The 11697-nt window shown below is 47.5% G+C and overlaps 5 protein-coding genes across 7 annotated transcripts; 3 read left to right on the top strand and 2 right to left on the bottom strand.

Annotated features, from left to right (window-relative positions):
• Positions 1–97: 97 nt before the first annotated feature.
• On the top strand, positions 98–786 carry FOIG_03408 (uncharacterized protein; the record flags this gene model as incomplete). The annotated part of the gene is made up of 4 exons (XM_031201256.1): positions 98–283; positions 342–450; positions 507–634; positions 691–786. 4 exons carry the CDS (start codon positions 98–100, stop codon positions 784–786), a joined length of 519 nt encoding a protein of 172 aa, XP_031068780.1.
• Positions 787–797: 11 nt separating this feature from the next.
• Positions 798–1587, top strand: FOIG_03409 (uncharacterized protein; the record flags this gene model as incomplete). The annotated part of the gene is made up of 2 exons (XM_031201257.1): positions 798–1197; positions 1244–1587. 2 exons carry the CDS (start codon positions 798–800, stop codon positions 1585–1587), a joined length of 744 nt encoding a protein of 247 aa, XP_031068781.1.
• A 468-nt stretch (positions 1588–2055) lies between these two features.
• On the bottom strand, positions 2056–3119 carry FOIG_03410 (uncharacterized protein; the record flags this gene model as incomplete). The annotated part of the gene is made up of 2 exons (XM_031201258.1): positions 2056–2848; positions 2914–3119. 2 exons carry the CDS (start codon positions 3117–3119, stop codon positions 2056–2058), a joined length of 999 nt encoding a protein of 332 aa, XP_031068782.1.
• A 1075-nt stretch (positions 3120–4194) lies between these two features.
• Positions 4195–6424, bottom strand: FOIG_03411 (uncharacterized protein). 2 transcript variants are annotated; one of them, XM_031201260.1, is made up of 3 exons: positions 6208–6424; positions 5979–6158; positions 4195–5914 (listed from the first exon to the last, which is right to left on the bottom strand). In XM_031201260.1, the coding sequence occupies exon 3, from the start codon at positions 5368–5370 to the stop codon at positions 4867–4869; it is 504 nt and encodes a 167-aa protein (XP_031068784.1). In that variant the 5' UTR covers positions 5371–5914; positions 5979–6158; positions 6208–6424; the 3' UTR covers positions 4195–4866. The 2 variants fall into 2 exon arrangements, with proteins under 2 accessions (XP_031068784.1, XP_031068783.1); XM_031201259.1 differs by having other exon boundaries at positions 5979–6424.
• Positions 6425–8259: 1835 nt separating this feature from the next.
• On the top strand, positions 8260–11696 carry FOIG_03412 (uncharacterized protein). Of its 2 annotated transcripts, XM_031201261.1 has the most exons (8): positions 8260–8802; positions 9257–9732; positions 9794–10157; positions 10214–10226; positions 10315–10438; positions 10492–10571; positions 10624–10854; positions 10914–11696. In XM_031201261.1, the coding sequence occupies exons 1-8, from the start codon at positions 8706–8708 to the stop codon at positions 10930–10932; spliced, it is 1404 nt and encodes a 467-aa protein (XP_031068785.1). In that variant the 5' UTR covers positions 8260–8705; the 3' UTR covers positions 10933–11696. The 2 variants fall into 2 exon arrangements, with proteins under 2 accessions (XP_031068785.1, XP_031068786.1); XM_031201262.1 differs by having other exon boundaries at positions 8260–9732.
• Position 11697: the final 1 nt, after the last annotated feature.

Raw genomic sequence — 11697 nt, forward strand, 5'->3', positions numbered from 1 at the left:
GGATATTCTCCCCAGTCTGCCAGACATAGAAACTAACAGCAACGACAGTCGCACCCGTAAACGACAACAGGGAATCCATCACAGCCCCTATTCAGTGATGGAAGACCTCAAGAGAAACAAGACAACGACCGCCCAGGCCATTGGAATTGAGGATTCGAAGGATCGCCTTTTCCGACCAGGGAAAAAACATACAGTGAAGTATTTCGAGCTGCTGAAGCAGCGACGAGCCCGGCCTGTCTCTTCCAGGAGACAAGAGTTCCTAGACGCCTATCACCAATACCAGGTAAGTTCTTTGAGTGCCATATTGCTGTGTACCTTGCGCCAACCTGACTCCACAACAGGTGATCGTTCTGTCTAGCGAGACAGGTTCAGAAGAGACCACTCAGATGCCCCAGTTCATCCTGTTTAATGAATGGGAGAAACAGAAAAAGATTGCCTGTACCCAGCCTCGTAAGATCGCAGCCACTTCAGTAGCCGGACGTACCGCCGCCAAAATGGAGTCCAAGATGGAGAGGAAGTTGGTTACGCTGTGCGCTTCGACCGCAAAGCCCACCCGATGAAGGCCAAGCTTGGCTACATGACAGACGGCATGTTGACTGAGGTGGCCAAGACCGACTCAATCTCTAACCTCTACGTATGTTCCCTAATTCATAACTTGTTTGCTTCAGAGCATAACGCTAATCGTAACAGGCCTACATCATAACCGATGAGGCTCACAAGCGCACCTTGTCGACAGATCCTGCTGGCCTTACTCAAGGTGATCAGCTTCTAAACGTTCAGATCTGAAGTTGGTGGTCATGTCGGCCACGTTGGACGCAGAAGAGCTCGTTAGCTATTTCGGCAGCGAGAAGACAACCCACTTTGCTTTGAGTGGCAAAAACCAACCGGTCCAGATCACTTACCTAAAGGAATCAGTTCTGGCAGTCTTCAGCGTGGCTCTGATGATTGTAAAGGATATCCACGACAAGGAAAGGGACGGGGATATCCTTGTTTTCTTCCAGTCCGTTGAGGAGGTTGACGAAGCCTGCACCTTGCTTCGCAAGGAAATAGGCGATCTTAACGTCTTGCCGCTATACTCTCAACTACCAGGGAGCCAGAAAGACCCAATCTTTCAAACAAGCACACAGGGCAAATGCGTGTGTGCCACGAACATTGCTGAGGCTAGCATAACTATCGACGGGATAGTTCATGTTATAGGTACGTTCTCGCGTTTATGTACGACTGCGTATGTCTAACAAGATAGATCTTGGCAAGTCTAAGCAATCTGGCAATAACCCGCGCTTGGGATTGGAGGCCCTTCTCACGGGTCCCATCTCTCAAGCTGCCGCTCGTCAGCGCGCAGGTCGCGCAGGTCGCACTAAGCCTAGGTTTTACTATCGCCTCTACACTCATAAATCTTTCATGGAGGAAATGCGACCATCCAATCAACCTCAGATCCTCGAATCTGATATGGCTAGCCACATTCTACAACTTAAGGCCATGGGCTTTGATGATGTGGCTCGGTTTGACTTTATCGACCCGAGCTACGAGATCAACACCCGAAAACCTCTGGCTCGAACCTCCTACCACCTTTCAGCTATTTGGTAGCAAGCCTGGGTCAAATTTATATGGAAAGACAAGCTCTGGTTGTTTAGGCTGAGAGTTCTAGGTTGTTTGGAAGCATCTTTTAACAAGACCGGTTCTATCAATTCTCTAAATAATTGCCATCATGTTGTCTCGTATTCTTTGTTTCAGGATCAGTTTAATGAAACCTGTTAAGTTACATCAAAAGAATTTATTATCATTATTCTCATTATGCCTTTCATGAATTGCTAAGTTCTAACCCCTTTAATCGCTGACAACTCTTGTACTTATTCCATATTGACCAATTTGTCGGTAGAGGGTGTGATGGCGTATGTTGAGCCCAAAGTTCGAAACCTTAAGAACAACTCAACTATATCAGACGAAGAAAACGGCAAGGGACTGCAACCCCAACTTGGCTGGGACTGGGAAGTAGATATTGGTAAACGTTGGACGGTTGACAAAGTTTCGATTCTGGGAGGCCGGCTTCCAACCCTACTCAGAAGCGGGGACGGCCATTTGGATGATGATCGAATCGGATGGTATGCAAATCAACCGAGAACTTGAGAAGGAGTTCCATTTGATTTGTGCATGCGTCGGATTGGTAGATGTTATCAAGGTTTCGACTGACAATGTTCCAAGCCCGTACATAGCAAGAATCGGCCACATGTAGTCGATATAGTCCCATAAGTATTTGTATCTGGTAGGGAAACATTTCTCTAGGCTTTTCCATTCTTCATATGAACCGATCTTCCCATATTTCTCGATATCCAGAACACCAACCATCCGGGCCAGATGGGTTGGTACTTGAAGCATGAAAATTGCTCGATTCTCGGAAGTGACTCCACGAATGCGATGTTCCAACACTGCCCTGGCATTGATAAGCTCATTTACCCAACCACACATTATGGCTCTGATGGCATATAAAACGTCCTCCTTCGCAGGTGTACCTTCTTTCAATATTTCCAGAGGATAATCCCAGTCGACTGCTCGGCAAGGGAGATCCCGGATTTGATCTCGCATATGTCTCGCGAACTCAGGTGACAAGGTTATGATCTCCGGAAGATCAGGACTCATACAAGTGTCTTCTTCGTGCTCAGTTCCGGAACGTGATCCATCCATGTCATCATCAACGTCGACGGTTTCGCCGCTGAGGGCTTTAAGACAGCCTCTTGCAAAGGTAGCTAGGTCCTCAGTCCATGTACGGGGGCTGTCTTCCTCAGTACGGGCGACTAGTCCAGCCTCCTCAGCCTCTACCTTCTGCCGAGCCCAAAGACGCTGCATCATCCTAGAAGCGTCTATCATTCGCGTGACTGTCCATTTCTTGTGAGATAGTGATCCATTTGTGCATACTGATCGGGGTAAACCTGATAGTCGCTCGAGGCTTCCTCGAGAAGTTGAAGAGCGCGGGACTCAGACAAAGCTAGTCGCTCGCGTTCGTCCAGTGCGGTGAACCACTCATGGTATTGGGCGATCAGGTCGATTTCAGCTGTTGTAAGCGACTGAAGGCCTCTTAACCTGACCCTGATCCTTTCCAAATTTGGTTCAAGATGATCCATTGTGTTTCTCTTTGAAGGTTTGAGAGTCTAGGTTGACTCTGCTGGAGGTGAAATTCCATCAGTGGTCGTGGTCGTTTTGGGTCGAGTTCTGTTCTGTCTTCCCAAGCAATTCATATCCTCCCTAGAATGCCTCGACTTATAGAAATTGTTCTCGGAAAACCTAGTCCTGGACCTGGTGGTCTACTGAGTTTCCCCCAATTCATCTACAACTTCCTGCATCGCCCGGTTCATGCCACCAGAGAATACCGTATGCAGGGCTTCAAGAACTGGACCTTCGCGCAAGCTCAATCAAGAACCTTTAAGAATAAGTCGATTCTTTCAAAGCGGCTGAAGAGTTTATGTCTTGTCATCATTTCGAGAAGAGAAGGCCGTGATCGCCCCACCCGAATTGAAGCCTTGGTTACGAGACCGAAAGGAGACCATTACCAGTTCATAACCCAAGAGGATGTTGTCCCTAGCTTCTGTAGGCCAGACATGTGGGGGAATCTCTGGTCTGGTAGTGACGAGCCTCAAGATATCACAAGATCCATTCCAATATTTTGCAAGGGTCTAATGATTACATACCTCAATCTACATCGTGGCAACTCAGCCTAATCAATCCCAGCCAAGTATCGACCATGCAAGCATCTAGTACTAGACTTTCAAACTGGAGATAGATCAGGAATCTCTATTATTGCAATTGATTCTTGATCAAGACCCTTTGTCCATGTTGTCTCATTCCATGGCATATGCTCACCAATGCGCCAACGAACAATGCGGAAAATCAACTAAGATGCTCTTTCAGTCGACTTCGCGACAGTTTGTATTCTTCTCATGAAATCAACTGACCTCTTCAGACTTCAACAATGATAATCTTGTGTTCGTCGCCAAGCAGGGAAGAATTTCTGACTGCTCGTCAGGATACCTCTAACATGGCACTGCACAAGAATCATCCCTCGGCAGGAAACAAACCCCGGCTTTCTGATTACACTCTCACAAGTTTACGAGACTTTCTTATTCACTGCCTTGGAGAACATTCCTGATGGGTTGTCGAGGACATTCATGCAAATCATCATCACAACTCCGCGCTGAAAGGGTGAAGAATGGGAATAATCTTTGCTAAGATTATGCCTAAGCTTATCCTAAAATCATAAAAGTTTTAGCTAAATATCCTAAGATTAGATAAGGAAGGCCTAAAGTTTATGATTTCTCTTCTAATTTCATGTCCTATCCTGGTGGATGCCTCCCATCTGTTTCCAGCCCCAATCGCCTTGACATCTCCAATGAGTGCGACAATGATGCCCGAAGTGTTTCAAAGTCAATCACGATGCTTGGTAGGTGCATGGTGATAGATACTCTGTATGTACCTCTCGTGATACTGAGTAAAGAACTCGGGTAAATCGGGTATTTGTTGTCAAACTATCACAGGGATAGCATGCCGGGAAACTCCAGGTCAACTGCTGGCATTGGTCCGTTTCCGTCTGAAAAAAATCCTCCCGACTCCAGCTTAGGAGAGTTCTTAGCCCTGAAGTATAGGCAGATAACGTGAACTGCCATATTGGTTGGCATCGAGTCCAGAGGATGAGCTGCCAAGAAGATGTTGAGCCTGTCGATTAGCTTCTTATGTAGTTCAAACATCCCAAGTGCGCGGCAAGATAAATCCAATGAGTATAGTTTCCAGCTCCCTTCTGTTAAGGATACGATAAGATGGCTGATGTCCGGCATCGTCGCTGGCTTTGCGGTTTTGCACAGGTTCGACGGGAAGATATTATAGGACTCGGTTGTTCTGGCGCACGAGTCTTTCCATTGGCGCCGGTTGCTCCTCGAAAACTGTTGTCTTGTCCTTCACAAATCGGTTGAGCCGCGAGATGTTTCCCGGCACAGTACAACCTTCGTGGAAAATTGTGTTGATCCCTGCCACGACATTGGAAGGCTCAGCCCTCAGATCGAAGCTCTCTGTGTTGTCTGTGAATGAGACCTTGTTGACCTTGGCCTTGTTCCGCATAAACACATGCTGTATGGCGACCCTCGAGATACCCACATAAACTGCAGGTGTTGCGCTCTCTGGGCCGGGGATCTTAACTGGCAAACGGCCTGGCATATGTTTAGCTCCGTCTCGGGGGATAAATAGACGGCTGGCGCGCACATACTTTCGGACAATCCTCATGTCCCCATTTGTCACCGTTGACCCACTATTGCCTGGTGTCCAGACATTGTCAAAATAGGTGCCATGGACAGGCACTTGGTGAGGCTCGTCGTTGCTGTCGAGCATGTCCTCGTGATAGTATGCAGCAATCACTGTTTGGTTGGGCTGAACCCACGCCGACGTTGCTTTCCTCGACTTGAGCGTCTTTAAAACGGTTCCCTCATTATCACCATCAGACGCAGTTTGGCTGGTTAAATTCTCTGATAAACCAGTAGAGGGAACTGGCGCTCGTGTTCCATGCCCCGTCGCGTCAGTCTCTCCAGACAGGAGGGCTGCTTCCGCAACATTATTATGTGTGTGCTGCGGGGTCAACTATGATGGCCTTCCTTCCACTTGGTCCTTTACCGAGTGGCATTGTAGCCGACAGAACAGTCACCTTGTCATCCTCATCAAGGTGCTCGAGGACTTGGATGTCTTCGGCGTAGCTCTTCGCGTCTTCAGCCATGGTTGTTAGGGCAGTAGTAACGCTGAAGAACGAGTCCTCTCGGACTTCGGGGTCTTGAGAACCTCTGTCCAGACGCTCTCTTGCTTTGTCGATCTTATCAGCCTCGTTTGAGGTGGGCTCATATGCAGGATAGGCGCTCACGATCGCCAAATCAATATTGTTTAACTGGTAGCTTGAGTTCAGCAATTTATCAATGATAAAGGCGTGATCTTTTCGGGCAGATAAATACCTTATTTGTTGAGTCGGTCGGTGACCTCGCTCTTTTCAGAGTCTGGGCCAGCCTCTTTCCAGCCGCACTCGTGCTCCATCGATCCGGTTCTTCATCCATTCGTCAAGCCTTCATGGCACGACCAGGTGATTTTTACTGAAGCTCACCGCGATCCTCGCAGCCGCATGTTCGCGGTGTTTCCTGGTGCTTGTCAGTGTGAACTAATTATTGTGCGTTTCATGTGGCCTACTGTGCATCTCGTAGTGACGAGCACGCCTGCACCGGGCACGTCCTGCTCAAATCAAGTATTCTGACAGAGCGGAAAGGTGGGTTTGATTTTCATCTCAAACATAATAGCGTTGTAGCTTCTCGAATAAGAATATTTCTGGTCTGATAATAACATATATATAATTATGTTGAAAAAATTTATTCTTTCCAAGTTGGAGTTGTGTTGCTGTACACCTTAAGGAGAGAATGCGTACAGAGTAGCCCCGCTTCGATCAAGCAGTGTATCTCTCTGGCTGAGAATGTTATGTAAGCGGTTTGTTTCCAACTCGCAGTGATGGCCAGTGAAGGTGTGTATACCTAGGTAAGTACTATAGGTAGTCTCATAGATAAGGTATCTATGATAATGTGATGTCACTATTACGTATATTCGTGTTGAAAATCTATCGCTGGAAGTTCAATGATTAGGCAGTTTGTGTTTGCGGATCAAATATCAGGAAACTTGGCATGAATGAGTATATTATGTATTAAGACAAACCTAAACAGATAATCCTGGATGCTATCTTCCTTTTCTGCCTGTCCTGTTGCTTTGGCCTATGTTTGTTACGATAATTGTCAACCAAAGGAACTGGTAAACAGAGGAGCATTATTAAATACCCTAGAGCTTCACCAATTTATATCAGTTCTTGCCAAGACTTGGGTATCGCTAGCTCTCTCAGTTCAGGTACTTCTTACTGGAGAAATGTTGCTACGTAGCTCAATTACTCCTGGCTATGATGCTTGTCAGTTTAATGCGTTTGCGCGAATAATCAAAACAGTCTCGGTGCGTATCGCCGTTATACGGCGAGGCCGTCCCGTTCCGCGGCGCAGTCTAGGTGAGCACGGTGAGCATGGAGATACCAACCCTCGTCGGTATCGAAAACGTTCCACACGATGTCTTGGTAACGTGTCTGTCTCATGATTCGACAAGTTGTAAGTGGTCTCTCGAGGCTCACGGACCCGCGAGATCGGGACCAACCGGGCTGCTTCCTTTTGCTCTATCAGGACAAGATATCTTTTTCTGGATGTTCTAGCGAGCTTCTAGGGTGTTTCAGGCTCGGGTTCTCACCGAGCTTCCCTTTTAATCTGATGCGCGACATTTCACATAGACGAGGACATCAGCCCTGAGGTTCTGGCTGTGTTGGAGTTGATCGTTGGAGTTGGAGTTGAAGCTAGGGGGCCGGGCCGGCAGTCCAAGCTCCGGACCAGTTGGTGTTGAGCTTGACTCGCTGTCCTGGGGTCGGAGACACTGTGGGTAAGGGAAGAGACCAAACTGGGGTTTTAGGTAACGATATCGAGGTTAGACCCTCTGAGATCGTCACAATGCCAATGTATGCGGGTCTTGACCGGACTCAAACGTCCCGGTCAGGTTGAGATTGGGCAGAATATGAGGGAAGAGAATGTAAACAAAGTAACAATAAGAATTGAACTTATTGCTCTGAGTAGGTTATACTGAGGTGAATTCCTTGGTCACCTCAATATTACCCCCACCTAAGCTCTTGAGCTAGCATTTATGGACAGTAGCAGTACGTCACTTTGCTTGTCATTGAGGTGAGCTTCAAATAACTGCGCGGCGGCCAAATGATAAAGAGAAAACTTGAAAAAGTAGGGCAAAACTCAAATGATTGGACAGAGCTGGCAACGTGCATATCTGTTAGAGAAGCGTCTCGACTTTCAAACGACATGACATGTCGTATCAGGCTGTGAAAAGGGGGGTATCTACCCCAGGATTGACGCTGTAATGGAACGTCAAAGCTGCGAATAGTGGCATGCTTGAGAGATTATGTGTCCTGCTTTGGACACTCGGTGTGAGCTGTTTGGCGATCATGTTCGATCTCGGGGCGAATTCTGGCTACCTCAACACGCAACACGATAATTACGCAGCCAGAGAATTGACTCTAGAGATGCCGTTTTCCGTTACGGGTGATGCATCAGCCCAATCCAATCCAATTGCAGCTCTGTTCTTCACCACCTCCTTCACCTTGCAGCCCAGGTCAATGCTCACCTGGCTCCTGGGGCCTCACAGACCAACTGACCAGGCACTGTTTACAGTTGCTAGACGCTGAATGGCCTCTTTTTTTTTCTTTCTTTTCTTCTGCTTTTATTCCTGCTGTGGTACAGTACTTGGAGAGGCAACCTAAAAGGTCCCACCCCCGAATTTTTCTGTGCTTTAGTGACCAAGGCCATTACTGGTTTTTTTGCACTTATATCCAATCCCCCGTAAACATCCACATTGAGTTTTCCTCGTCCCTCTCCCTTCTTTCTTCTCTTCTTGAGATAGATCATCTCTTCCCCCGCCGACATCTTGATCCGGCTGTCGCAACTATTGTGACTTGCATGACTGGGCCTCACTAGAGCCATATTGCCAGCTTCCCATTACCTAACCTAGTCCTACTAGGAATCACCACCTCGACTACCTGATCAAATACCACTCCAACCTTTTTTCAAATTCCTTCTCTTTATCCCTCTTCTCACATCGCCATCATGTCTTTCAGTGGACGCAAATTCTCTATCAACCGCCATACTGGCGCCCCCAAGACCCTCACTCGTCGTTTCAGTACGACCGAGCCTTCGATGAACGGTAAGCGCCTTTTGTCTCTCCTTTGTATGTGGCGTTTCTCGCCCAACTGCACTCTCAAGACGGCTTTATATGTCTTCAGCTTGAAGATTATACTTTAAGCTCTCCAGTGCCATATTGTCTAGCTTCATGAGCTATTTGCAACCATCAAAGAACACCGAAACCTCATCTACTCTCCTCACCGTTTTCTTACCTCCCCTCACCGTCCCGCCTTTTCACTCTCACTACCGGCGCCACTGGCGCGTTACTTTCCCCTCTCTGTTCCTAATAATCCCTGTCATTCTGCCCCTCCATGAACTGAACCCCTCCAAATCCGTCTTAGATGAGCTACACAGGAGCTTGGCTGCAGCTGCAGCTCTGCCCCACAACGTCATAATTCAACTCTCCAACATGGTAGAGAGATTGTATCAAAATAAACAGTACCCAATCTCATTATACTAATTCAATATCTTGTTAGAATTCCAATCCAAGGTTCATCGTCAGTTCCGAAGTGCCCATGAAGGTCATATGCCCCACGCTGGTCTCGATGCCAGCCGATCATCAACCGGTGTTATCTGGTGTACAGAGCGAGCTTCCGAGTATGGCTATCTCGAGAACCCTGATGCGTGGGCCAATCTTGGTCAGGGTGCTCCTGAAGTTGAGGACGATATCGAAGGCTGCTTCCCCAGACCTGAAACCATTAACATCTCAATGGCTGGTCGAGAGTACGGTCCTACAGCTGGTATCAAGCCCTTGAGAGAGGCTGTTGCTAAACTGTACAACGAGGCTCATCGTCAGGGAAAGGAGAGTCAGTATACTTGGGAAAACGTTGCTATCGTCCCTGGTGGTCGCGCGGGTCTCATCCGTATCGCTGCCGTTCTCGGCAACTCATACCTGTCTTTCTTCTTACCCGACTACACGGCTTACAATGAGATGTTGAGTCTTTTCAAGAACGTGCGTTTTACTCTAGCGAAAAATCTATGCTTGGTGGTGGGGTGCTGACAAAATCTCACAGTTTGCCGCCATTCCCGTCCCTCTGGCTGAAGAGGACGGCTACCACATTCACCCTGACAAGATTGCCGAGGAAATTGCCCGTGGTACCTCTGTCATTCTTACCTCGAACCCTCGCAACCCTACTGGCCGTGTTATCGCCAACCCGGAGCTTGCGGAGATCCAGGACATTTGCCGAGACAGAGCCACATTCATCAGCGACGAGTTCTACTCGGGATACAATTACACATCCAATTGCGATGGCTCGACAATATCAGCGGCAGAGAACGTGGATGACGTCGACGAAGATGATGTTCTGATCATTGATGGTCTCACCAAGCGCTTTCGTCTGCCCGGTTGGAGAATTGCTTGGATCCTGGGACCCAAGGGTAAGCACACCAAACAATCTAAACACCAAGAAAAGACACTAATTTTGTCCTTCTAGAATATATCAATGCGTACGTTTTATCTTGAATTTTCTCTGAACTTTTTGAGCCACTTTTGTTGGTACCCCTTTTCTGCCATAGATGACTGACATACTTGTAGCATCGGTTCATGCGGATCTTACCTCGATGGTGGTGCCTGCCATCCTTTCCAGGAAGCTGCTATTCCCATGCTTGAGCCCAGTGTGGTCAAGAATGAGATGATTCACCTCCAGTCTCACTTCAGAGTAGGTCTCACGGATTAAGACAAACAAGACATGAGAGACTAACTATTTCTTAGGACAAGCGTGACTTCGTCGTTCGACGTCTCCGTGAGATGGGTTTCATCATCAAGTATGTCCCTGACTCGACCTTCTACCTGTAAGTCTTCACCTACCCAAGATTCATTTGAATGAGACTAAACGATCATCAGCTGGCTCAACCTTGAAGGTCTTCCCGAGTCCATCTCAGATGGTCTCAACTTCTTCCAGGCTTGTCTTGAAGAGAAGGTCATTGTGGTGCCCGGTATCTTCTTCGATCTTAACCCTTCGCGCCGTCGTGATCTATTCGACTCCCCTTGCCATCACTTCGTGCGACTTTCTTACGGTCCCCGCATGGATGTTCTCAAGATGGGAATGGACGCCATTGAACGTGTTGTTCAGAAGTAAGTTCCAGTTCAACCAATACCTCGTCGTAGTGGTTTATAGAGCTAACACGCTGCAGGCACCGAAAGCTCAACTAAGCCGTCTCTTAAAACAACCAAGACCTATGCTTGCTTGAAAGTTTGACTCAACCACATGAGTTATGTGTTATTTTATTGCCTGAGCCGGGTTGTTGACGAGCTTTGCGCTTTGACAATTTTGAGACACCTCAGAGTATTATCTCACAGAGACAGCAGATATGTTGTCACAACTGTTATGCATGGCAAATGCACGCAGTTTGACAATAAGTTAAGCTGAGGTTCACACAAGAATTAGTATTGAAAGAGATCATCCCTGTCATAGATGGAGGGGTCTGCTAGATCGTCTCAGACAGTTGTATCCATCGTTATTTTTCCTAATGAATCGTCCTCGTCTCGAGTTCTTTCATATTACTTGAAAATCACAATTAGTCCTCTGTCACTTGATCATGGTCTGACTAAATACCCTCTATCAGTCACACCCTTTTGGCAAGTTACCCCACGCTGAGCATAAAGACGACACACATGAACTCTAGACCGCCGCATCTATGCAGATGCATTTATCACGCCTTATTCCGCCCTCAAGTCCCCTCATCCAGCTCATATCGCCATCGCCCCTGCTCCCGCTCGGATGAGACCCTGAATTAGCCTTTCAAAGGTGATAATCCTATCAGAAGTTCAGGTGATGGCGACATTGCACTGAGGCGTAGATCTACCCGCTCATCTCGCTCAAAAGTCCCGATCTCTTTATAAAACAAGCAAAAATGGCCGAAAGGACGATACCCGTTGTGGATAATTCTTGATGTGAGGTCGAGTCCCCCACTGTAA

This window comes from Fusarium odoratissimum (assembly GCF_000260195.1).
Source record: "Fusarium odoratissimum NRRL 54006 unplaced genomic scaffold supercont1.4, whole genome shotgun sequence".
Classification (NCBI taxonomy): domain Eukaryota; kingdom Fungi; phylum Ascomycota; class Sordariomycetes; order Hypocreales; family Nectriaceae; genus Fusarium; species Fusarium odoratissimum.